Consider the following 27,277-nt stretch of genomic DNA (forward strand, 5'->3'; position numbering starts at 1 on the left):
TACACATCAGTTCCCTGTTTGTCAGGGTGTTGTTAACACTCTGTGCAGCTGTAAACAGGTTGTGACAAGCTCCCAGTGCTCTACATGTTGGTGACTATTAGATACCAGATGTGGACTTGTATGGCTTCACGCCATGATATTATCAGCTCTCCTGAGAAAGCCCTTTAGGATTTGTTCAGTGCTGGGTGGCTGAGACTCCACCTTGGGATGCTGGCAGGGGGTTTGCTCCGATGGCGGTGCTTCCCTCCAACCAAAGCCTGGAACACTGGGGGAGCCAAGCTAACGGAGGTGACATTTTTGCATAGCATATGAAACAAATTCTTGACCTCTTGGGGCTATTTATTAACTCTAGTGGTTTGGCCAAATTCCAATGTGAATAATTATCTCTGGTTTTTTTTTTTTTCCCTGGTTTTAATTAACTGTTATATTCACTTTTGGTTCTAGCTTGTCTCAGTTGGCTGTTAATCAGTTGCTGTATTTTGATCTGTAGGTGGGAGTTGCATTTTAATATGGGAGAAACAGATTCAGCAGCTCAGATGTCTGGGGTATTTGTTTAGATGCAGATAAATGTTATTTTATCCCAGAAAAAAGGAAATTAAGACAGGGACTGTGTCTGTATTATGAGATAAACTAAGTGAACTTAAACTACCTTACAGTTATCACTAAGCCCAAATATGTTACGGTGTAATAGTGCAGAGACATGGCTTCCACACAGACCTATCTCTTTCCCTGTTTGGCACCCTGGAAAGCAGACAATAAAAATGCAGTGGGAGTTTAAAAGTTAAAGGTTAATTTATTAGTGGTTGTGTCCCTGAACACTAAAAGTATTTTGTGAGTATCTGGAGTTTTCTTGATATCAGCATGGAGAAGAGATTAATATTTTTAATAGTGAAAAAAAAAATCCCACTTTGAAGACCTGAAGGGAAAAAGATGGCAACAGTTAATTTTCATTTTTTCACACAGTTGTATAGATTGTTTCACTAAGTTTTAACTTGAAGAGGAGGATGGAGAATATGTCACATGGTAGATTAAAGGTGTATGTATTTCTGTATCTTAGGTTATTTAGATTTATTTTGCATAAATTTGCATTGCTTGATGACAAAGTCATTATAACACTTTCTAATGTGCCTTGTGCCTCTGCCATATATTTACAATTCCAGCTTGCTGTCATATTTGTTATGTTTTTGGTTTTCATTTAAGAACTTAATGTACAAAACTGGAGCCCCCAAGAGAGCATTAAGCGTACATAATTCCGATTGTTTAAAGATAGGAATCATATAAAAAAAAATCAATTTTTAATGCTGGTGCATTACAGCTCCTTTATTGGCCACTAGAGTAATGCAAAGTGAGCCAAGCACATGGCTCAGCAAGGCAGCTCTCCTGGACTTTGTTCTGCCAGTGCTGTGCAGGATGGCTGGAGTGGGTGCTTGAGCTTCACCTTTCCTTTGGGGACCTTTCCTCCTTCTGTGTGGCCCCTGGGTTCCTCTCCCCTACATGCCTTGGGTAGCTTCTGTGCTCTGTGCTCATTTGTTCAAGTAATACTGGCTTTCCTTGCTGTCCAGGCAAATAGGAGAGAATCTGATTGTTCCTGGAGGAGTCAAGACCATAGAGGCAAATGGGCGCATGGTTATTCCTGGGGGAATAGACGTCAACACTTACCTACAAAAACCCTGCCATGGGATGACTGCAGTTGATGACTTCTATCAAGGCACAAAGGCAGCACTAGCAGGGGGCACCACCATGATCAGTGAGTACTAGCAATGCTCTCTCTTCCCACAACAGGCTGAAGCCTGTGTAGCATGTGTGGGGATATGAAGCCTGTGTAGCATGTGTGGGGATAGCTACTGGAGGCTCCATACTGATTTTATGAGATCTTGAGATCTTCTGCAATGAATCTTCAAATTTCTGGGCACTGTGTTTGAGATCCATTCATCATTTTCGATCAGGGTTGGCCTGAAAATGAACCAACCCTCAGAAAGAAATAGCAGCATCCCACTGAATTGGGATGTGGCTTTTTTTGCTGAGTGGTGTAATCTGTTACCTGTGTTCAGCAGCAGGTATTAGCTGAAAGAATCTCTGGCAATAAGCACAAATTGCATTGCTGTTCATTCCTTTTGTTAATAGTTTTTTCAGTCTATGTTCTTCAATTGAGGCTTCCTGTGCAGTGTTAGGCTTGCAAATGCCACTGGTAAGCCCATCTTGCTTTGTTTCCCTACTAATTTTTGGCCTAGCGATGCAAAGAGAAGTACATACGCATAAGTAGTTGTGCCTTTATGTCAGCAGGCGTTGTGGCATCCTTAGATGCAGAAAGTCTTGAGGCAGTGAAGATGCATGGTTGCCCGGCATTCAGTCTCCTATATAGTGTGGCTGAGTGTTTGTGCTCAACGTCATCCCTGTTCAGACCTTTGGCTGTATTCCCAGTTTTGGCTGCTGAGAAAACATTGAACATCTGCACTGATGTATTGGTAGGGCAGAGTGAGCCAATTCAGTGACTACAAGGCACTGGTTAATAATTGTGCTTACTGCGAAATACATCAGACAAGAAGTACAGCAAAGTCCAGAACCTGTGCTCTCTTACAAAACAGTAAAGGGAAAGGCAAATGTTTCCTAAACTGCGAGGTGTTTGCTCGCCCTTTGTGTATCTGTTGATGCTGCACCAAGCATTTTGCCAGACTTACCTTTAATACAAACTGTTCACAGAGTCTGCTGCACCTGAGACAGCAAGACCTGACCAACACCCCGAAGGTACAGTCTGCACACAAACTGCCTTTGAGGCTGCTGTTTCCAAGGCTGAGATGCTGGAGGACTGCTTACTCACAGGCACTGAGGAAATCTGAACAGTCTGCATGCTGTCCAGTTAACAGACACTCAATCTCTTTTTCAGTTGACCATGTGCTTCCAGAGCCCGGTTCGAGTTTACTGACCTCCTTTGAGAAGTGGCATGAGGCAGCTGATACCAAATCCTGTTGTGATTACTCTCTGCATGTGGACATCACCAGCTGGTATGATGGGATTCGAGAAGAGCTGGAAGTACTGGTGCAAGACAAAGGTTAGTTAGTGAAATATAGTAATATTTTTTGGTTTTATTGAAATATCATATGGAGGTGAAGTTTCGAATTATTTTAGTGAATGCCCAGGCACTGGTTATGCTGCTTTGCACTACCTTGAACTTGTATTTTCACTTACTGCTGTGTAAAATGGACATAAAGCTTTGTGCTTGTATATAACTTTGTCCAATATAGGCATGGAATATTAAAATGTGTTGGTTGTCATATACAAATGCATCATTTTGTGCTTGCTTATTCATATGAAAATAGGCTCACACATTGCATAGGTGTGTTTTATTTAAAGGTAAAACTCGGAGATCAGCATTTAGGATAATCAGCCCAGTTGCCTTAGATGCTCTGTTTAAAGAATGGAGAAAATTAAACATTTCAAGGTAGTGGTTCAGATTTTAACTGGACTGGAATCTGTGATTCAGCTGCCTCAAAATTAAGTCCAAATATGAAGAGCACATGTGTCTGTTAAACTGTCACTACAGGCTAGATCTCATTTCTTAGCAATGACTTAGGATAATTTACTTTAATGCCTGTATTTTTAAAACAGGTTCAAGTTGCTAGAAAAAAGGGATGCTAAAGTTAGGTACCTAATATTGAAAAAATGTCCTGATTTTCGGAAGTGCTTCGTCTCCAGTGGCTTTCCCTGAAGTAACTACAGGATGTTTTCTTTCAAAACTTGCCAAAAAAAGGAATCTAAGACACTTATGGGTTTGACTCAGTTCAATTAAGAGGTGTGATAAGTGATGTTATAGGTTACCCTGCCTAGGCTCCAGCTACCGCTCCAGAATAGCACAAGTGAAACCTCTCATGAATGCATGTCCATGCATGTCAACTCAGCGTGGCAGTCTCATACATCAAGGGCATCTTGATGGCATCAGGTACCCATATGTGGGCAATTGGATCTAGCCTTCAGAAAATACCTAGCTTAGCTCTTATTCCTTAAAATTTTACCTGTCAGCATGGATTTTTCTTTCCAGAAATATGTATTTTCAGATATTTTTTGCTTGATACTTTCCTTGCAAATGTATGCATATTAATATGCAAAAATATTTTCTGAAGTGGTATTCAGTTCCATGGGCAAATAAGAATGACCCTTTTATTGGGAAACTTAAGTGATACGTATATTCAGCATCCTTTGTAATGTGTAGTGCTAGTGATGACTTTGATAGTACATTTCTTCATAAAGAGAATCTTTCACATCCAAGTAGAAAAACAAAGCAAAATGCTATTTTTGAGTGAACAATTTTTTGCTGAGTTGCCATGGAGGTGCAGTCACCTAGGGGAGTTTATCCCATATCACTGGATGCTGGCAGTTCCTGTGCTGTATAACCAGATTTTAGGCACTTCAGTCAGCAAGACTGCACATAATTTAGAGAAACTGCAGCTGGTCTTACAAAGCTCTATAATATAGGTGATTTTTACAGGGTGATGACATCTGTCAACACTGGTTGTGTCAAACCTGTGCTATTTCCCTGCTATCAGCATTAACATGAATCTGCTGCTGTGCATTAGCTGAATGTACTCTGAGACAAGTATAGTGTGCCTCATTTCAAAGGTTGGATACTGTTTTCCAGAGCTCCTGGATCACAGGTGGCTCAGCACTCCCAAATTTGCCTGAGGGCTTACATTAAAAGCCCGATGCAGATAGTTAGTTTAATAGTTTTCTCCAAGTATTGAAATGTGAGTTTTCAATATAAATCTGACCTGCCTTTTAGTTGTCAGGGGAAGCAGGAATCTGTTCATTGGTTCTGAACTGGGAGGCATAATGGGGCCTTGGTGGCTTCTTTAGTGTCAAGAGCATTAGGAGGTCACCTTTGTTCTCACAGCTGCAGCAGTATGTCTCAGGCAGTCAGTGTGAATTACTCTCATGTTTTAGGAGACACGAGGTAAAGATGAGTATAAAAGCGCAAGCACAATATGAAATATTTCAGTGTGGCAAGGGCTTTCAAATTAACGGGTAATATTTCCTGATAATTGGAAACATTTGAGCCAGCTGGTGCAAATAGACTTGATGTCAGTGGAGTGACCCTGGTTTTCATCAGCTGGAAATCTGGACTGAATTTGTTCTCGGCTGATTGTGGGTGAGGTAGCTGAGTGACAGGGATCAGCTCATTGCGTTTCAGTGCTGCACGTGCCTAATGCAATCAGCGTGACTAACAGGGGAGCTCACAGAGTGGCTGTTGAGGTGCCTTGTCATGAGGTATAATTGAACAATTAATCAGTTTTAACTCAATACAAAGCTAATTTAAGGAGACACAGGCTTTGGAAGGGCCTGGAGATTTTGTAGCCCCAAATGCTGATTATAAAGACTCAGGCTTGTAGCATTTCAGCAGCTATTTTGGGATTGGGCTTCTGCAATATATGCAAAGGAACAACTGCCTGAAATAGCTGACAGTTCAGGGCCTCACTGGTTGCTTTGACTTTGTCACTGTTCAAAAAAGCTTGTAGTTCTGCCTAAAAGTTGAAGAGGATTCTGTTGAGTACTCCTGGTGTGAGGGAAGTAGGACATAAACAAGAATGTAGCATGTAACAGATGTTAAGCATTAAGGTCAATAGTCCATGGACAAGGGCTTTTGAAAAGCTGCATAATTCCAATGAGTAGGTCAAGACACCAGACCAAGGCAAAGAGTCTAATCTTGGATACCTGTATATGTAACTTTGTGCTGTCTATCTTGGTATCTGGTATAGGTACTCTCTTTGCAAGGCAGGATGGTTTGCACCATCTCTCCTGTTAGCTGTAAGAGCAGCCCACGAGATGTTTTTCCACTGTGTGTGTGTGTCTGAGGTGGCAGCTGAGGGCCTGGTTGTGTGTTTGCTCGGGAGAACTCTGCTTCTGCAGTGTGGTAAGGAGCAGGCTCAAGATCCTATGGTGGGATTCCAGCTGGGGTCCTTTCTATTCTTACTGATTTCACGGAGGATGTTAAACAGAGTGGGAGCAAAACTCTTGTCATTTTACCAAGGTCAGAAGAGGGCCTAAGAAGATACAAAGGCAATAAAAGAAAAGATGATGAAAATATGTATTGGGTCAGTGTGTGTCTTCCAACCACAGTACTCGGAGAAAGCTGTCTTATCTCCTGCGGGACTGTGATTAAATGAATTACCTTTGTCTAGATCCTACTGGATAAGGGAGAGCAATAGATAACCCAACTCTTTGCTTACAGTGAGATGTGTATGAGAGGATTCACTCCTATGCCATCACTGAGACTAGTCAGCATGGCTTGGGCCAGCCCTAACACACCTCTCATTGCTTTGTGTGTGCAAGGTGGCTCCAGGGTGCAGCTGACATCTGAGATGTGGAGTGGGCTTGGGGAGAGAAAATGGAGCTTTCCTCCAAGCAGGTAGGACTGATGTTCTGGGAGCTGCTATGTTCAGTTAGAGGGAGACAGGACTGAAGGCATGAGGCTGCAAGCACTGGCTTCAGGGAATGTGTAGTCAAGCTTAGGTTTTAAAATAGGAACATACTGAGTACTTCGCAACTGTAAGGATGAATAGATGGAAGGATTACAGTTAGTAAAGGCCATATGTGTTTTCTGAGAACTTGATAAATGGGAAAACAGGAAGAAAGGATGGGTTTATAGGCTGACAAGGCTCCATGTTTCAGGCTGGATTTGCTCAGAGTGGAAGTCAGCAAGGAGTGGCCAGCTCCTGCTTTATATTTCTCTCTGAGCTACCTGGACTTAGCAGGAGGACATAATACCAGGGATCATTTCAGCATTTTATCCTGCATGTATCCTGGGGTATTTTAGTCCTCTAATTGCAAATAAATTCTATGTGTGTGTGTGTGAGCAGCCATACCCTCTGCCTGAGGATGTATTTGTTCATTCTGGACTCGTGGAGTTATATCTTCATCAGAGAGCCTTATTCATTTTGTGTAGGTAACATAAATAACATGAACAGATCTCTTTCTTTCTGTTCTTGCCCCAGGAAGCAAAGTTTTCATCACAGCCATTTTGAAATGCAGCACACACAGCTTAGACAGTTGAGAATTTACTTTTCTTTTAAGTCAGAAAACTTCTGAGATTAATCCAAACTGGGGTTCTTGTCAGTAGACTAAAGAGGAAGGCAAATTTATATAGTAATATGAATTCATAGGTATGGAAATTATATTTTTGTAGAAGAGGTTTGTAATTCTTGTTCCATTAGAATACAAAGCTGTATAAATGACTGAATCTTTTAAATAAATAGCAAAACTTTTAGGGATTTGAATACAGTTGGTTCTTGGCAGCCGACACTCAATACTAGGATTTCTAAAATGTGAAGCTGTCATCTTTCATGGTTTGGTGTGACTACCAACATAAATCCTTCTGTCTTTGGAAGGTGGAAGGAGAGGTGTGGCGAGCTGCTTGTAAAGCTGGTTTCAGACTTTGTTTCTACTCCTTCCCAGTGTCTACCATCAGCTAAACTGGGTGCTTTGGGCAGTAAGGTAAAGAAAAAGGAAGTCTGTAAGCACATTCAGATACACAGTTCCTACATATTCTCAGCACTTTGGGGGAACTTAACTAGAAGTTTTATCCATCAAAAAAAACAGTTTAGGTCAAGCTGAAATGTTTTCCTGATTAGCTGAGGAAACCTAAAAAGAAAACCAGTAATTTTGTGGTTTTCAGAAACACAACTTTACGCAAGGTCTTTCAAACTTCACAAACTTTACCTGCTTGCTTTAGCCATCATCACTTGTCTGTGATTTGGCTGCAAGCAGTCCTGTTTGCAGTGGTTGCTCCAGGGCTGAAGACAGGCGATCCACAGAATCCAGCAAATTCCCCCAGGAAAGATGGCACCTAGTCCTAGCAACTGTAATTCCATTGCTTTGTTTTTGGCAATCACTGGTGAAAAGCCTAGTCCAGACATAATCTATGACTTATTTTTCCTGAAGGTTTTGTTTGCATACAGTTTAAGAATCCACTTACATGGCAACACCTTTAAATTTTGTCTTGGAACAGGTGTGAACTCTTTTCAAGTCTACATGGCGTACAAAGATCTCTATCAAATGTCCGACAGCCAGGTATTGCTCTCAATGCTTTTCATTGCTGTGATCTGCCCTCTCTTTCTCATCTCCCAACATGTGAAGAGTTGCTGAGGTGGAATCCCAGAGAAACATTCCCACTGACCTGAGTGGGACTGGGGGAAATGTGCAGTGAGGGACTTCTCTCTGGAGTGTTGGTGCTGAGCTGTGGAGAACACCTGCATGTGTTTCTTCAAGTGTATGATATTCACCTTCTCAAGCAATTTTCTGGTGTCTTCCAACATTGCAGCCACTCAGACCTGCTCAGGATTTCACTCATTTTATTTTGCAGTAATCTTTCAAGAACTCTAGGTCAGAGTGGGAGAAAAAGATGAAGCACTTGAGGCTTTTTGAGGTTTTTGAGGCAGTTTTGAGGTTTCAAGAGCTTCTTGGTTGCTGCAAGCAGTTAAATGGAGTTGCTCTTTGGGGGAGGTGGCCTTTTCTCATTAGGGCTGGAGATAACAATGAGCTTGTTTGTCCAGAGCTCATTACAGATTCCAGACTCTTCAGCTTTCCCATTCATATGTATCAGGCCACTGTAAATGAACAATGGCATCTGTTAGTAATAATAATGTTTGCTTATTCAGTTGAGAAAATGTTTCTTTCTTACTTATTCCCAGAGCTACAGCTCTTGGTCTCTTAAAATAACTGTTACACCTCCAGTACATGTGCTTTTAATTGGAATTTTAGACATAATAATATATAAATATTTTCTGAGAGGCAGTGCCTGTTAAATTCAACTCCCTGTTGGAATTATCAGGAGAAATACATTAAAATGTTTAATGTGTGGCTGGACTAATGGCTGTTACCTTGCTTAAATGCTCATGTTGCAAGCTGTGTATTGCAACCCGTTCAATGCTGCCTGAAATGCCCTAGTGCAAAAGTGGACACTGAAGAGACTGTGTCTTCAGTATTTGATCTGTGCTTGAAAACTGGCCTCCCGTGTTACTGAAGTCTGGTTTAAACAAGGAACACATTAGCTGAATACCTTTTGGAAAGGAAACTGTATTTCAGTAGATCTGTGCTCAGAAATTACTAGTAAAAACAACAGGATCAACTATTACTCTTCTTTATGGATGGGTTTTGACTCTTAGAAAGCAATTTTTAAAAAAAAGAATGCTCTAGAGAAAATACTGCAACTTCTAATTGCAGAATGAAAGATGTTGGTGAAAGTTCAATAGTGTCTGCTCTAGGAAGATGGTGCAAAATGCCTGCCCTTCAGAAAAGAGGTGTTCTAGGTGTACTAAAAGTGTCTCTAGTGCATGGGGGTAATTCTATTTTACGTTTGCTAGAAGTGCAGAAAGTAGACTCACTAAACTTCTGCCTGTGTGGGAGGACATTACGAGGCAGCTCTGCAATGCAGGGCCTGGGGCAGACTCTGTGTCCCAGGGAAACCCAGCCTTGCTTGGGGCTGTTCACCCTGTCTTGGTGCAGAAGGGCAGAAGTTTGTCCTCTGGGCAAGCTGATGTGTACAGGGGTGAGTAAGTCAACACCAAACAGTGAAGCTCAAGCTCTGAAAAGAGATAATGTGCTGAGGTAATTACCAGCATAGAAGGTATGAAACTAGGTGAACAGAGAGGTCTGAATGTTAAATAATGTGTTTTCCTTATTCAGCAGTGTTTCCTTCTTTATACTACCTGCAGCTTTATGAAGCCTTCACTTTTCTAAAGAGCCTTGGGGCTGTTATCCTGGTCCATGCTGAAAACGGAGACTTGATAGCTCAGGTGAGTGAACTGTCATTTTTATTTCACTTTGTGGGATGATTCCTTCTGAATCTAGCAGATACAAGTGAAGCAGAACAATGTAAAGCGTTTTTCAGAGGTTTTGGGGGCAAAAAGTGGAGCTGAAAAGCTTTATGCTAAAGTCTTGCTGCAGCTATCAGCGTAAGTAGCACAGTGAATTTGCAGTGAGTATTAAAGCTCACAGACCTATTTATTTTGGAGAATATTCTTATAAATCTTTGAAATATGTGAATAAGAAGTACTGTGTTCTTCTAAACATTTCCGAAATGTGTGTTTATGTGTAATCCATGCTCTTTGAAGATGCATCTCAGAACAAGGAAACTGGGCTCCAATGCAGTATGTTCCATAAAACGTCCTGGATCCCCAGTGCAGACTTTGCAGGTCAGGTCCCTTGGGGTCGCTGCTGTCCTCACACTGAAGTGTGCTCTGATCTGTGCCACGGCACATCAAAAGAGGTAACTCAAGGACAGCTGTCGATAGCAAACCTCCCACTAGGGAGGTTTTCAGAGGCAGGATTCCCCTCTAAAACAGGGTGGGTGGGTTTGGGTGGGTGTTGTTGTGACTCTATAAATTTATGACGGATGAACCTCTTGAGGCTGTTGCAGAGATGTCTCACTCCTCTGATCCCTTGTACGTGCATCGAGCCCCTCTTAGGTCTGTGAGGCTCTGAGTGAGCCATGTGATTTATCTGCTGAGCTGCTTATCTGCTGGCTTATCCACTAAGGATGAGGCTGCAGGACTGACAAGGAAATTACAATAGGTAAAGCTGTCTTTGAGATCTGGACAAGGGAACTCACCTTGTCTCATGGCTAAGGGAGAGCCTCAAGGGAATGTTTGAGGGGTTGGGCAGTGTGTAAAGACTCTTGCCTTGGGTGTGTTTTATTTTTCCCTCCATGGGGTTCTGTCCTCTGTCTGCCTGGTTAGAATTTACCGCCTGTCAGAGCTGCCTTTCAGTTTTGTGTTTGGCCAAAATAACCACTGGGATCAAAAGTTACTAGTAAGGAGTCAACAGGCACATACAGTGCAGTCATGTCTTTCCCCCACTGAAACGAGGTGAAAACCCTCATTTGGATTCAAGAGAGGAAAAAAAGCTGATTTCTCATGAAGTTTAGAGTGATTTAAAACTACTAAATACATAATATATAGTTTTAATACAACATAAAATATCAAGTAGAATGAAAATTAATAATAAGAAAAACGATTAAGTCAATATTACTGTAGGAATGGCAAAATAATACAAATCAAATGGCACCTGTTATGTTTTGATACATTCCCCATTAAAATCAAGGCGCACTCGTGGAATTGCATTTCTGATAGAAATCTATTTCAGTTACATTTTTCTCTGATCAACCCTAAGAAACTGCCATGGGATATGAACATGCAGAATGGAAAAATTATTAGGAAAAGAAGAAGTAGTAAATAAATGTAAATTATGTTATATATTAACATATTTCTTCACCGTTGCCGTGTCTCACACAATCAGTTTTTCCTTATGCTTTTATTTAGAAGGATTATTTGGATACTAAAAAGAAAGCTGCCTGCAGGTAGTTTTTTCAGGACTGCCCTGCATGAAAATACAAATTTGATCTTATCAAACAAATATTCTCTTTTATTAGCACTATCCAATCCTCTTACAGTGGGTGATTTTATCATATAATCTGATTTTATGACTTTCTTCAAGATGCAAATCTATCCTATTTTGTGTAGCTATTCTGTACCAACTTGCTATTTTTTTATATGGCTCTAATTTCATCATTTGCTGCATTTTAATTATCTGAAGTCTGTAACTGGCACTGTTTAGAGCCATTGCATTAGTGATGCAGAACAGCTGTTTTAAAATTACCTATGAAACCTTATGTTTTTCTGACCACAATATTCTTACACGTTCAGATTAATACATTCCTGTTAATGCCTCTTCAGCCTTGATTGATTGCAGTGAAGGCTAAAGTATATGTAAATGTTAACTTCCTCAGGTTTTACTGGAGTCTGTTGGTAGTGTGTGAGTTTTTCCCCCTCAGGGACCTGGGATCAAATATTTATTAGATGACACATTCAAGTATGTTTGGTAACTTCATCCTGGTCTCTAGGGGACATTTGTCTGTGTCACAGAGTCATTACATTGTAGAACTGGGCTCATTAGAGCCCTGCAGGCAAGACAGGGCAGGGCAGGGCAGGAGGTACATCAGCAGCTCTGGTCCCGCTTCTGCTCTGCTGTCAAGCCTGGACCAACCTCAGATCAGAAGAAGTTGATCACTGTTTTCTGCAATAAGGCAGATTTGTTCCAATACCACTGCTTGGCCTTAAATTAAGTGAAGCTTTTTGTCTATTTAAAAAAAAAAAATCTCACTCCTGTGAAACTGGATAGCCCAGAATTTTTTTTTGACAAATCCCCGTTGGTCCTAAGATGGGCTTTTTGGTGTGGACACAGTGCCCTTGCAACTGGAGGACACTGTTTTGCTTTTGTGAAAGCATAATTTTAGTGATTCACTGTGTAGGAATAAAGTGTTACGGAGAGCTGAAAGTGTCAGCAATGCTGAAAGTTTAAGAAAGGTAACTGCTTTGTGGATTGCAGCCAGAGAGGAACTTGGGCAAGTAAAGAAGGAATCGCAGGGTAGAAGTACCTGTAGTTACTGTTTACTGTATTGGTTGAAGCCCGTTCCCTGAGCTGGTGTCAAGCAAGACTTTCTGGAGGGCAGAGGGGATTTATGGTGGTGGAGCCCAATGGCTCGAGGCACAAATATTTTCTGTCACACAGCAGAGACCTGTGTTGGCTGTGCTGGGTGGCATGGGACCAGTTTAGAGCCAGTGTTTTCAGTGTTCAGAGGGCTTATGCAGCTGCATTTACACAGACTTTAAAAAGGGCAGTCAGACAATATGGCTGTTATTAATCTCCCTGAGGATGCTGGGTGCAAGGGTCTCATCCTGGAGCTGTGTCAGCATTTATCTCTTGCATTCCAGGAACAAAAACGTATTCTGGAGATGGGAATCACTGGACCTGAGGGACATGCCCTGAGCAGACCTGAAGAGGTAAGAGACTTCACTTATTTTGTCGTTTGTGGAAATATTTTGTTGAACACATAGTATCAGAGCTTGGTTTCTGTATGTGCCAGATGATAGATGGATGAACTGGGGAAGGCAGCAGTCTGCTTCTCCCACCTCCTCTTCCAGTATTCAAAGCCTGAAAAGTCCAGGTCCTTTCAGCTTGTTTGTTTGCCTGAAAAACCCTTTTAATGCTGCAGCAGGTGGGTTCCCTCAGTCCAGGGATGACCGTGTCCTTGTACACTCAGGAGTTGCAGCTCCTGCTGCCCTGGGAATGGGTGTGCATGTATTTTTTAAGTGTGACCTTTGTGTTTTGATTTGTGATGACAAAAAAATTGGGCTTATCGGGGTAAAAATCAGCAGTGCAGCTTGAGGATTAGGCTTTGGAGTAACTGCATTTATTGAAATGCTTTGACTGAAAACCTCCTATAGGATGCATATGTACATATATGCCATGCATATACCCACATATAAATCTACTTCCCTGCTGGCAGATACCTTGGTGGCAAAAATGCAGGTGTAGAAATGCAAATGCGTGAGAATGGAAAGATGCTGTGAGGCAGCTCATTTTATGCAACTCCTTTGTAATAAAATCCAGGCTCTGGTTTGGATCATCTCAGGCATCTGGAAAGGGTTTATTTAATGAGAAGGAAGATGTGAAGACATGAGAGTGTCCCTTAATGTATATGCAGTTCAGGACGTTAATGGGGTGGTGGAGAGTGGTAGTGGGAAGTGACTGCTTTCCTTGAAGACTAAAGTGATGAGGTCCTGGGGATTTGAGGCTAAACTCGAAGAGATTGTTGTGGTTTGCAGATCTTTATATAACCTCTCCCCAAGGCAAAAGGAATCAGCTTAATTGCTTGCATTCTTCTATTGAACTGTTTATGTACTTTTCCATTTTGCTGTTTAACTTCCACCTAAATTATTTTGAAAGAATTGAGTTTTTTCCTTTTGATGAGAACAAGAGCCTTAGGGAAATCTTCATTTGCAGTTTCCTAGAAAGGAATTTTGCATCTTTCTGACCATGCATCTAGTCTGCCTCAGCCCCAGTGCTGAGGTACAAAGGCCCTACCTCCTTCCCTGCTCTTCTGAAAGTGCATTTGGGGCTTCCAGAGGAAATGTTGTGAGAAAAGTCCTCGGACAACCTAAAGTGACAGTCTAAATTTAGGGAAAAAAACTGTGAAGGATTAAGCTGTGTGGTTTTGGAAGGCCTAAGTTGCTCAACTTTTCTAGCACAACTCTTGGAGAGAAATTTCTGTACCATTGGGTCAGTATTTTCAGTCACAACAGGGTCTTAGGTATTAAAATGCCAATACTGTGGGTTCATCTGGGAAGGATCTGGTATAAAACTGATGGCTGGGGAAAGGAGTCTCCAGAACTGCTGGGGAACACTGCTTCTCCATCTGAAGATGCTTGCTTTGTGTGCCTACGTCCCAGATGGCTCCCTGGGAGGAGATTGCCTTTACGCTTGCTGACAGAGGGGACTTACTGGGCAATGCTTCAAAGGTTTTTTTGGATTATGGGCTAAATTCAGTCCATAGTGCTGAAGTTGCTGTTTGAGAATACATTCACTATCATCATTATGTAAAGATTAGGGTAAGCTGCCAGGGAGAGCTCAGAGGTTGTCTTTGAGCTGGGGCAAAGTTTCTTGCTTCGTTCTCGTTCCAACTGCAGAGTAGGAGTCTGAAGCAGAAAGATGGGAGGGAGGTAAGGAAGAGCTGCTTCAGCTGCTTGGACGTGACCTTTCCTGGGGTGCAGGGAGCCAGGGAGCTGTGTTTGTGCTGGGGCAGCTGTATGCTGCTAGTGAGTACAACCTGGCTGTGGTTACTGCTAGTGAGTACAACCTGGCTGTGGTTGCTGCTAGTGAGTACAGCCTGGCTGTGGTTACTGCTAGCATGAAGTGTTTGAGGCTGGGTTAGCTTCCTGTTTCCCAACACTGTGTCTCTCTCTATGGAAGAAGCAGAACGAACCCCTGAAGAATTGTTGCTAAACAGAGATATGGCTCAGTCTTCCAGTTCGTTTTTTCTTCAGACTGCTTTTTCAGTTAACTTTTTCCTCCTTGTTTTCCTCAGCTTGAAGCAGAAGCAGTTTTCCGTGCCATCACCATTGCCAGTCGAATAAACTGCCCAGTGTACATCACCAAGGTGATGAGCAAGAGTGCAGCTGATATCATTGCGCTGGCCAGAAAGAAAGGTAAGTGTCTTCTTTTTCTTCCCCAAACTTGTATTTTTTTGTTCAATAGAAGCTTAGTGAAAAAACCCGTACATCTTGACCCCAATGACAGGCAATAGGGAGACGTTATCAAAGAATGGTAGCGCCATCACACTCTAAATATTTATGACTGGGAAAGATAAGGGGAAATCCTTTTAGATTTTTCAGTTGAGAAACTCTCCCCACAAACTCTCCCCTTGAGGATCGCATTGTAAGTCTTCTGGAACCTTTTTTCCCTTTTACTTTTTCCTTAGACTGCTGTATTTGTGAGAGGGGGATACTTTATTTCTAACAGGGTCTAGCACGCCGGTATTTCAGGTTGTTACCCTCTGAGGGTTGGGCAGTGACCCTGCTCTCAGAGAAGCCTGGGGCTCTCTCCTAGCCTTGCTGCTGGAGGTTGACTCCCCCAGATGTGCACTGTGGGCCAACCCTGCTTGCTGGGCCCGTGGTGGAATCCAGGTTACAAAGCAGCCAAGAAGGACTTGCAAGCCTGAAGGCAGCTGCTTTTGAAGCTGCATTTGCAAGTCAGGACTGTTCTGCTGGTTGGTACTACAGAGCTCATGAGCAATACAGAGAAGCCAAAGAGCAAATTATTGTCTTGATGTTTGTATTCTTGGAGGCTTGGAGTGTGGTGCTGGGGACCATCTGCTGCTATCTGGTGGTGCTGTGCCCAACCTGGGAGTAGTAAAAAGGCATCTGTCTGCTGAAGGATCCACCACGCAATGCACTCCAAATTGGAGCAACAGAGAGAACGTGGCTGTGATTAAAACAGTACAAATTAAAACCAGGTCTGAACTGTCTCCTTCTGGATTAGAAAGAGAGATTTGTAAATAGGCTGATCAAAAGCATGTGTAGCTCAGAGAGACTCCTTATTAATTTTTTATCATCTAGACAACACCAGGGCTGCCTAATTTTCTGGGAGCTACGCGGGCTGTGTAGCAGTGTGTGAATTATACATGGCGCGTGCAGCAAGCAGTGTAATGTGCTAAAGAAGAGAGTGGGTTGTAATTAGTTCCTAAATATCCTTGCTTTCTCCAAGGTCCCCTTGTTTTTGGAGAGCCGATCACTGCCAGCTTGGGCACAGATGGGACACATTACTGGAGCAAAAACTGGGCCAAGGCTGCAGCTTTTGTGACCTCACCACCTCTGAGCCCTGATCCTACCACTCCAGATCACTTAAATTCACTCTTAGCATGGTAAGACTCTCATATTTTTTTACAGGTTGATGGTGAGGCAAGTCCAAAAACCATGTGGGATGAAGCATCTAGGGATCAGTTTTCTTTAGACCAGTCTTGTACATGAAGCAGTGGAGAAGGAGCATAGAAAACCAGGGATAGTTACATCCTTATGCTTAGGCTGTCAGTCAGGCGAGCAGTCATGGACACTCCATGGTTAGCTTGATAGAGAGGCAACTGCTGGCTATGCGGGAATTAATTCTTCTCTTTCTGCTTTTCATGTGATTCCTAGTTGTACAACTAGATAGTCAGGACTTTGAACTGGCTTTCTCCCGAGCTCTCTGCTTTCTTTAGCTGAATTGTTAATCTATGGCATCCTTACTGTCCAGCATAAGCACCAGTATGGTGGATAGACCCCCATCTATGAGAAAAGACTCAGTGCTAAACCCCAGTCATATGTGGCAAGCAGAGCCCCTGAAATGAGGGTTGTCCCTGAATGCAGAGATACCTAGAACTGAGAAAACTTTCCTGGGCCAATTTTTGTCAAAGCTGGTGTGGGGCTCTTCTGAAAACTGGCTTGTCCTAAACTAAGTCTTGTATTTGTAGTAGAATTCTGTGGTTTTTCCTCCTGCATATTGAAAACTTCTGACTTGGTGGTTTGTCTTCATCTGGGATAGACCAAAATCATAGAAGTTTACTTGTGTTTAGTTCTTGCAACCTTGTTTTTACCTGTAGCTTCCCTCCTGTCTTTTTAGGCTCAGGGGTCCTCAAGCTAGAAGACAGCAAAGATGAGGGGTACATGTAGAGCAGGTTTGTCAGGAGAAAGAGGCCAGAGTGGATTACAAGGAGACTGTCAGGGACTTGGTTGGAGACACACTGGAGACTGAAGGCCATCACTTGACAGGATGGGAATGTGGGCTGACTGCCTTGAGGTTGGCAGGGAAAGTTTAATCATTAGAGAGGTAAAAGGAATGAGGACAGCAGAGGGAGGAGTGTCTTTCTCGTATAGAAGACATCACTAGTGCCTTGCCAAAAACCCAGACTGTAAACCCATCTCTGTAAGTATTTTATGGCTGTAGCCAACTGTGGGTCTCCTTTAGCTTAAGCAAAAGAGCATCTGCTCTGAAATGATATAGAAATTCACAGCTGAAGTCCCACCAGGATACATTGCTAGGGCTGGAGTGACGAACTCAGCTTACCATTCAAAACCTTATTTAACTCCTTACCTCTTGTCTCCCCTTTCTGGGGTTTCCAATGCAGTAGACAGTGCAGTAGAATTTGAACCTTAAATGTTACCCGTTGATCTTCAGAAAACTTTTCCTCCATGTGACTAACAGGCATGTAATGTGGCTGACAGTGCCAGTGTGGCTGGTAATGTAAAGCATGTGAAATTCTGATGCCCTGGAGCTGGATGGGGACATACGTGTGATGGGAAGCTGCTGTCAGTCAGTGCCGGTGCTGTGGTGCGCGCACATCTCTGCTTGCACTCGGTGGGTCAGGCTGTGCAGTCCACCAGAGTCCACCCAGGCTTTAACTCAGCTGCTCTAATGATGCTGCATTAATGAATGCACAATTGAGCTCTGAGTTATGTGTGGCTCTGTTGAGACAGTCTGACGGCAGAAATGGTTTTCCATAATTGAACTTTTTGTTCCCTAAAATAAGGATAATTTAAAAAATCACTTTCCTGGTGTGATCCATCATCACTTGCAAAGAGTGAAGCTCATTGTGTGAGAGTAAGGCTCTTAGCCACGACATGTGAATGTGTATCAAAATGTTTGGCTCTTTACTCTGTCAGACATGGCTATATGTTTTCTAGAAGAGAGTCCCAAAATAATAGTATGTGGGTCAAAGCAGATTAGCTAAAATAGCAAGAGAATTTTTAGAATTGGAATCCAAATAATGACTTTTTTAAATGAACATCAGAAAGACAAACTGAGGAGTTACAAAGTTTTCATTATCCTTCAGGCATGCAAAAATGGCTTTTTTTTTCTGGTGGATTAAAGTCCTAGATCTTAAATGACAGCAGCTTAGCCTGCTTTCAGTTTTAATACTTCGAATCTATACTGTGCAACTGAAGGAAGAACTGTATATTTTATCCATCTACCCTGCATTTGTGGGGAATTTTATGCAAGGATGATGGTAAAGACATCATTTCACATTTCTATTGCACTGTACATTCGGATACCAGTATTTTACATTCATTAAAAAATCCTTACAACATCCTTCCTCTGCAAGCATGCGGCATACTGCTTGTGCTCCTTTCCACAGAAAGCATTGATTTTTCACTGAAAAGCTGAACGTCTAAAAAACCCAGCGTGTCTCATGGGGTTTGCAGATTGGATTTACCTCATGGGATTTGGTCCTTGTTTCATCTGTGGGCCATGAACCTGAGTTACCTTTCATCTTCCATGGTGGGCTGCTGCATTGTTGCAGCTGTGATATGGCATCCCATGTGAACCAGAGATGTGAGATCTTGGTGCCTCATGGAAGATGTAACTCGCCATGATAGCTTTGTTTATGGGGAAGAATAAGATGACAAAGGGACTGGTCTGGCATTTATTTCGTGGTGATCCCTTCTTGTCTCTCAGTGTTTTAGTTGATGTGATGCTTCTCCCCTGTTGGACAGTAGAGCGCATCCAGACAGCATGAGTGCCCGTGTGGTTAACCAGGAGGTGTTGGGCAGCTCTCAAGCAACATGCTTCAGCTTCAGAAATCTTCTGTTGATTTGACTGGACAGTGCAGTTCATGTCATTAATTGTCATTAAATGTCAGAGGAGAGGGAAAATGGAGTTCAGAGGAAGCAAGTGCTTTTCATCTTTCAGGGGCAGGAATTAGTAGCACAGTGTAAGAGTCACAGGACAGCCTCAGGGAAATGAGCAGTGTTACAGGGCCTGGCTGTGATATTCAGGTTTTCATGGTTGTATCCATCAGAGTGCAGAAAAGAGGGGATAAGCCACAGGAAGCTTTGCTGACAGAGGATCATCAAAAAGGAAGAAATGGCATTTCGATCTTGTGACTTTATTGTTGTGTTAGAATAAATGAACATGTAACTGATGGATTTGTTTTAATCCTATGGAGTAACACCAGGCAGTCTTTAATAATCAAGAAAAGCTAAAACATTAAATTCTTGGGTTTGGCTTTTTCTAAAATGTGGATGAATGGGTGTGAGCATGGCGAAGAACCAGAAATGAGGCTAAAGGTTCTTCTCTGCCAGCAATCATTAAGGCTGGCAGCCCAGAAAATTGCAGTAGAATTACTGATGTGTGACCCTTTTTTCTTCAGCACTTCGCTATTCGTTAGCTTTTTGGATCTAAATTTGTGGACCAGAATCATTCAGATGTTTCAGAGCTGGAACTTACATAATCAGTTAGAGAAAAGGATGACAGGCTCTTGGGGACATCACCCTTGTGGAGTGATGGAAGAGAAATCATAGTTTTAATGTACTTGCCTCCTGTAAGTTTAATCAAGAGCTAAAAATATCACCTATTTCCTGTGGATATTGGAGAACGTATCTTCTTTTTTGTCATTCTATTTTTGCAAGACTCTGCATATTGATTATGTTCTTCTTCCTTATTCCTGAGAGCAGCTGTGATCCAGTTCTGCTCTCTGAAAACAAAATTTTCTATAGGCTGAAAAAACCTGACTTCTTAAATAAAAACATTATTAGATGGTAGCTCTTTTTGTGTTTTATTCCATGCCTTTTTCTGTGTAAGACCTTTAAATTAGATAAATCCAGAGCATGTGTTTGACTTGCACTATGCCTTTTGATGTTTAATGAGAAGACTACCTGAAAAAAAATTTCCTTTTCTGTTTTTGTGGTTCTGTTTTGGAAGGTCAGATATAAGTATTCATGTAAGGTTTGCAAGAAAAATGTATGTGCAAGAGAGAAATACAGAGAAATAAGCTTGATGCTCATGACTTTGCACTATAAAATTTGCCATTACTTTTTAATGTGGTTGTGAATTAATGTATCTCGAGAGTGGCAGACATTTCATACAAGCTTCCGATCATTTCCTTAATCCTGGATTAATCCTTTGTCCTGGTTAGTGGGGTTTTGCCTGATCTCTGTTGATAAGCAGCCTAAAACCAGAGGGGGCTGTAATCCAGGAGGTCAGTGTGCTCCTGGGGGAAAGTGGAGATGTCCAGTGCCATTGTTGCTCTTCAGTGATCTGTAGCCAACATGTAAAGGCTGCTGGCATGATTTACAGCCTATGCCTCTGGTGTGTAGGCTTGAAAGGTCCATCTTCTGCCAGTCTGAGACCAAGGTCACCTTGGTGACGCCTGATCTAAACCTTCTGTGTGTTAACTCCACAGTGGGGACCTGCAGGTGACGGGAAGTGGACATTGCCCATATAGCACTGCCCAGAAAGCTGTTGGAAAGGACAACTTCACTATGATTCCTGAAGGGGTCAATGGAATTGAGGAAAGGATGACTGTTGTCTGGGACAAGGCTGTAGTAAGTAATTACTTACTTTTATGGACTAAAAAAAAAATGGAGTGTAGGCTGAAAAATGAAGGCCAGGAGACTCTTGGCCAGTACTTTAATGACTTTTTAATATATTTCTGAAAATTCCCTGAGAGAATGCTACTGCGAGGTGAATTGCTTGTTTCAAAAACCTCTTCCAGTTGTTTAAACTCAGGGCTGTGTTTCAGTTCTGACACTGCACCACAATTGCATTTTATTAGATCTGAGGCTTCCCAGACTCCACCACTCTATTTTCCAGTTGTGTCAGAGCGGATGCTTTTGAGAGTTGTAGTACCTGGAGCAGTCTAATGGTTCTGAAGTGGACCTCATATAAACGTGATGAATGGATTGTTTGAATTTGGGAAGTGTCTCGTCGTTTTTGAGAAATTACAAATGGATGGCAGCCGAGCCTGAGGCTAAATGCCAAAATGCTTTGAAGGAGAATATTGCACATAATTCATACTGGCATGTTTTGCAGTGGACTGCCAGTATAAGTCAGCAATTTTTTGATGATTCCATGGATTCTAATGTATAGTGATATTCTCCCTCTATTGTCTGTCTCCACATACACACCCATGCACACTCACACACACACACTCATTACCTTACATTGCATTGTGCTCAAATGCATATTGCAAACTGGGAAGTGGTAGCATTTACAGTACTCCAATGAGCACTTCTCCCAGACTGTGTTTCATGACCACTTTCTTCAGGGACTGCGATTGAGATTCCAAGCAGAGAAGCAGCTTCAGGTACCTGCCATGTAGGAACAAAGCAGGGAAGCAAGCAAAGCGCAGCCAGCCAGTGATACTTCTCTTTTGTTACTCCCTCAGTGGGAAGGACCTGCAGCAAGGGCTGCAACATGGGATTTATGGGTGGTAACATTCAGTCCTGCGCCACTGAGTAGCTTATATTTTGCAAATCTCATGTTTTACCAGGCAGGAAATAAGTGTTTATTTAATACTAAAAAGTTTGGCGTTGTTTTTCCTTAGAACATTGTTCTTGCTCATTGCCAGGGAAGACCCCAAAATACTCTACTGAGAAATCAAAATGCTGTTGTGTTCAATTGCGACTACCATGCAAAGTGACATTTCTCCAGGCAAGGATTTTATAATTGGGGTTGTATTACTCAGATGTATAGGTTTGGTAATACTAATAATAGAATGGACCTAATTTGCAAGAAATGTTCCCAGAAGTGTTGGACTCTTGATCTTTTGTTTCATTTCCTAATACTCATACGTTTCTCTGTTTTAAAATTGGTTAAACATTTAAATGGAAATTACTGGGACTAGCAATAGAACACACTTAGGCATCAGTGTGTAGTAGAGAAAGGGACCTTAGATGACTGAGGGCCTTGGTGGTATCACCTGCATTAAGGTTTCATTGGCTGTTCTTTGCAATGCCTGGAGTAACACATTCATTTATTTGAAACTCCCAAGTAATGTGCTTTATATAAAGTCCTGTGGGATAAAATCTGTTTCATGCAACATCACTGTATCTATAAAATACGTACTTTCCTGTACTGTTCAGTACTCTGAATAGTAAATCCCCATTTCATAAGCATGTTTTGCTCACATCACATTGTTTTTAGGCCACGGGCAAGATGGACGAGAGCCAGTTCGTAGCTGTCACCAGCACCAATGCTGCCAAAATCTTTAATCTCTACCCAAGAAAAGGCCGGATTGCTGTAGGATCGGATGCTGATGTTGTTATTTGGGACCCTGATAAGGTGAAGACTATAACAGCCAAAAGCCATAAATCGGTAAGGACAAAAGGAAAACCAGAAAGAAAAAAGAAATGTCACTGTTACTTTTCAGCTGTTGATCCTAAATCATGTGAACACCAAATGCGGGGGATACAGAGGAGTGGAGTAACTGCCTGCTCCTATTCTGAAATGGGTAAATGTTTCAGGACATGAAAGTATTGAAATCCTACATTGGAAGCATTTGGATCAGGACGGATTTCTTTTCTCTTTGCATATACCCTTGCACTATGTATTTCTTTCATGCTTTAGGCAGATCTGTAAATAGGTGTGAAACAGCAGCTCTGCAGCTGAGGTTAATAAGTCTGTGAGGATAAATTTAAAACCAGCTCATTTTTTTTTTGTTCACCTGAAAAGTACCTAATATTATAAACTGCATGATTAAATCAGCAGTATTCTAAACTATGAGAGATGATGAAGTATTTTGATAATACAGCTTTAATCAGCTTCATGAATCAGATTTTCTGTTTAATTCCAGAGCTTTGCCACATACTTCTCTGCTCTTAGTGCAGAGTACTAGAGACTGCTAGTCTCTTTGATTTTGACTGTGACAGGTTTTACCTTATATGTTGTCTGTCTTAAAGTTGTTATCTTATTGCTCAGTGCTTTGATCTTTTGGATTGGGGAATTCTTCCAAAAGTTTTACTGGAAATCCAGTAAAGCATTTTGTATTAAAAAGGCAAAACCACTTAGAAACCTTTAAAAAGTAGATTTAGGTGATTCAGTTTCTATTTCTCTCTTGGGTTATTTCTGTATTTTCAAGAAAGTAGTAATCACATCTGCCCTATCATTCCCATTAAGATTCAGGCTTTCCTGGTCCTTTCTGGGCTTTTTCAGACAGAAGTATGTGTGCTGGCTCCTTTGAAATTCACTTACTTAAAAGTCACAGCAGATGCATGGTTGCACCAGATCCTCTGGGTATCCAGCAGCTGAGTCACAATTTTCCTTCATATTAAGGGTACCATAATTCTAGAGGTTCTGGAAAAATATGGCAGGTCTTCAAAAACAAGTGAGAGAAAGCCTTGATGGAAAATGACAAATGGAAGAAAAAGTCTGATCCAGGAAAGTCTGATCAGAAAAATCCTTTAAAGTGATTTCATAATGCATTACTTTTCCTTCATACAAACCAATTTTATACATTTATTAATGGCTGTTATCTAAAATTATGACTACAAATACAGATTATAAATTACTAATTAAAAGAGATCTGGCAGTGAATATGTTGGTTCATCCTCAGGCCATTGAATACAACATCTTTGAAGGAATGGAGTGCCATGGTGCCCCACTTGTGGTCATAAGCCAAGGGAAGATTGTGTATGAAGATGGAAATCTGCATGTAAATAAGGGAATGGGCCGCTTCATCCCTCGCAAACCTTTCCCTGAATATCTTTACCAGCGCATCAAAATCAGGAATAAGGTAATGTCAAATACTATTTAATCTTCTTTGTAGCCACAAACCCTCTTGAAACCACAGCAGCGTAGATTTTTAATGTTACTGTGCTAATATGAGTCCGTTTCAGATGGATTGTATATGACTTGTTCAAAAAAAGACCACAAAACTAGTTCCTCTGCAATTGTGAACTGATGTAACACCATGAGTGCTTCAGTGTGTAGAGCACATAATTGTCAGTTGGGCATAATTGCCTTCTGTCCAGCTGTGCAGGCTTTTGAAGGGAGGTAGAATAGTGATAGAATTTACTTTCAGTTAAAATTCAGGAAAAGATAAAGCTTCTTGTGGAGGAGGGTTAAGCAGAACAAAACCAGAATTTTAAATTGCATACTGAACTGCCACACTGCAGAGAAGAAAAGCATGTAAGCCAGAGATACTCATTATATTGGGCATCTCTGAACTCTTGTTAGTGCATTTGCTGAACTGGGTATTAGCAGCATTCATAACTCAGAAAACTTTTCTCTTTTGATAAATAAAAGGCTTGGGAAATGAGCAAAATTAAGACTGGGTCACTTCTGGTTTTGAGTTGTTATATATTAATTTGAGGTTATTTGGAAATTGCTTCTTGCCACTGAGCAAGAAAGTCACTGTGAGAGTATAGATAATGAAAAAAATTTACTAAAACTCGTATTTTCTTCAACCAAGCATGTATAATAGACTGTGAAACTGGCAGCTGAAATTAAGTCTATGAGCAGGTTGATAGTTTCTATCTTTCGTCATTTATGATACAAATTCTGTATCATAAATTGAAGCTGCAGAAAAAAGGTTTGCACTTCTTAGGAGAAAATGCCCAGTAAAAAGGAAATGCACCTGCCAAAGTTTTGCAGAATACCAATCAGTGTTGCTTTTTTTTTTTAACATAATCCCTGTAGATGACATGGGCCTCCTCTTCACACTCGCCTCTCAAGGCACTCTTGGGAGTGCTATATAAATTAGTGATGATGTCATTAGAATACTGAAACCAGCACGTTAAAAACAAGTATCAGAGAATAGTGTCTTATAGCAGGAGTTTGCACAAAAGTAACTGGGCTAAGTAACCTGTGTCTTGCAAGTGGGCCTGGATTTTGGGAGACTTTTGATACTTGGGCCAGGTGTGAAGAGGGACAAAGAAAGGGACTGCTGTTTTTGCTCCTACAGCTCCCTCTGCTGCCTGCCCAGAGGAAGGGAGAGCAGATCCATGACTACATTTTTTTTCCCACTGACAAATTTTATCCATTGGAAATACTTAGAAAAACCCAATCATGGTCGTATCAGCTGCACGACAGTGCACGACAGAGGAATATAGAAAACACATGTCAAGCAAGGGACTGCAAAGCAAGGAACTGGCACAGGTTAGCAGTATAAATTTATCCCTGGAGCAGGGATAGGAGTATAAATTTGTGCCTTTTTGGGTCCCTGGAAGATGCATTCATTGCTGTGGTTGGCATCTGCTTTCTTTCTGAGCATTAGTTTTGGCTCAGCTTGCAAGACGGTGGCTCTTCTGAGCCTGATGGCCCCGTCACCAAAAGCAAGGAAAATGCATTGATTTTTGTGAGAGCTGGATTAAATCCCTGTGAAGAGTGTCTTTCTGTACAGTGTTTTAATTTCATTTTTAACCTGTTGGGGAAATGGCTCTGAAACCGTAATCTTGTAGTCCCAGACTACATCTTTTTGATGAGCTCTGGATTCTGCAATTCAATGGCTTCAGGCTCTTTCTGAAAATTGGAACTGTTCTTATTAAAATATTATTTCCTAGATTGCTATGATTTTAAGACCAGTGAAGTTGTTTTGATTGTCTTTTCTCATATTCCTCGTAAGAACTGTACAGGGAAAAAATGTGGAGACCTTGAAGTGAAATCAGAACTCAAGTGACAGATACTTTATTGACAAATATTATAAGATGGGTCCCATGCCACAGTGTGGTGTACAATTGCTTTTCTAGTTGATGACAAGAAGTTGAAACTTTTGAAACTTTTGAAATTTAATTTAAAAATTGCCACCACTTTTCAATCAAGAGAATTGAGATCTTTTGAAGGGGAGGAGCAGAGGGAATACAGGTAGGAGAGAAATTGCTGCAGTTGGTATAGTGGGTATCAGTCTGTTACAACCCAAGTGTAATTTGGCAGTGGAATGGAGAGAGAAAATATGATTGTGATTGATCTTACGTAAAATAAACATCTTAGGTCAACCTTTGTTCTTTTGAATCCCATTTCACCCCACTGATTGTGAAGAAAGCCTGATAAGGATCTCTCTCATAATTTTTATATATATATATATATATATAGAAATTGAGGGAGGAATTTGTAATTTCCTGTATATATAAAGCAAACTGCAGCTTTGCTTTATATATAGCAGAATATAGCTCTGTGCTCAGTGCTCTCTACACACAGACAGGAGTATCTTTTGGCAGCATTATCGGAGCATTCACTGTCTGGATTTTACTCTCCTCTTGATCTAGGTGGGAGGACTGCAAGGAGTCTCCAGAGGAATGTATGATGGGCCTGTGTATGAAATCCCAGCTACGCCAAAATATGCAACTCCTGCACCCTCAACTAAATCCTCCCCTGCCAAAAACCAGCCCCCACCAATCAGAAACCTCCATCAATCCAATTTCAGCTTATCAGGTAAGTCAGTCTGACTAATGAGAAACATTTTAAAGCCATGAGTTTGGATTATTGGTGATAAATTTCAACCATAATTCTTTAATAAAATGTCAAAGAATTGTATATACTCATATACTTACACACTCACACACACACTCACACACACATATACACACACGTATGTATACACATTTTTATGCATTTTTCCCTAGAATATTTTACACATTGCCAAATATTCAAAATGCTTGCAATTTGAACTTTTTCTGTGTCAGTGTTCCATTACTGTTTACCTGGCCCACTGCAATTAGCTGAGGTCTCTGGTTGATGTGACTGAGGCCCCTTGGTGGTGTGTACAGCTGGTGGGACTTGGGTCTGATGCAACCCTTCTGTCTCAGACAGCTCAGATGCTACATCACCAGAAGCTGCTAGACATGGAAACCTCCACTGTCCTTGTCCTTGGTTGTAAACCATGTGCAGAAGTTGTTCATATGCAGATTGGAGTATTTCTTACCCTCTTTGCTCTTGGTGTCCAAAACATTTTCCATGGTACATAAGAAACAGACTGGAAAATCATCCTTTGGGGTTGCTGGAAATAATTCTTGTCCTCTGAAGACAATTACAAGTGTTTCAAATCCTTGTCCTTCAAAAGTCTATAGCCTCAGTGGTGAATAATGCCTCCATATGGTGTTACAAAAGTCATTGGATTTTCTCCCTTGTGGGAGCTAATGGTGGAGTTTTCCTCCCTGACAGATCCTGTCTTAGAAACTAAACAAAACTTCTGGAAGAAAATCCA

General features: G+C 41.4%; 1 protein-coding gene across 3 annotated transcripts in view; it reads left to right on the plus strand.

Moving 5' to 3' along the window:
• Positions 1–27,277, plus strand: part of CRMP1 (collapsin response mediator protein 1) — a 50,208-nt gene that overhangs the window by 20,962 nt on the left and 1,969 nt on the right. For all 3 annotated transcript variants that reach the window (XM_032685095.1, XM_032685097.1, XM_032685096.1), the window contains 11 exons: positions 1,563–1,747; positions 2,885–3,049; positions 7,997–8,058; positions 9,702–9,782; positions 12,759–12,827; positions 14,912–15,032; positions 16,090–16,246; positions 20,540–20,681; positions 22,282–22,452; positions 23,690–23,869; positions 26,340–26,505. In XM_032685095.1, coding sequence (XP_032540986.1) covers positions 1,563–1,747; positions 2,885–3,049; positions 7,997–8,058; positions 9,702–9,782; positions 12,759–12,827; positions 14,912–15,032; positions 16,090–16,246; positions 20,540–20,681; positions 22,282–22,452; positions 23,690–23,869; positions 26,340–26,505 — 1,499 coding nt within the window. The remainder of the gene's footprint in view (positions 1–1,562; positions 1,748–2,884; positions 3,050–7,996; positions 8,059–9,701; positions 9,783–12,758; positions 12,828–14,911; positions 15,033–16,089; positions 16,247–20,539; positions 20,682–22,281; positions 22,453–23,689; positions 23,870–26,339; positions 26,506–27,277) is intronic.

This window comes from Chiroxiphia lanceolata, chromosome 4 (assembly GCF_009829145.1).
Source record: "Chiroxiphia lanceolata isolate bChiLan1 chromosome 4, bChiLan1.pri, whole genome shotgun sequence".
NCBI lineage: Eukaryota > Metazoa > Chordata > Aves > Passeriformes > Pipridae > Chiroxiphia > Chiroxiphia lanceolata.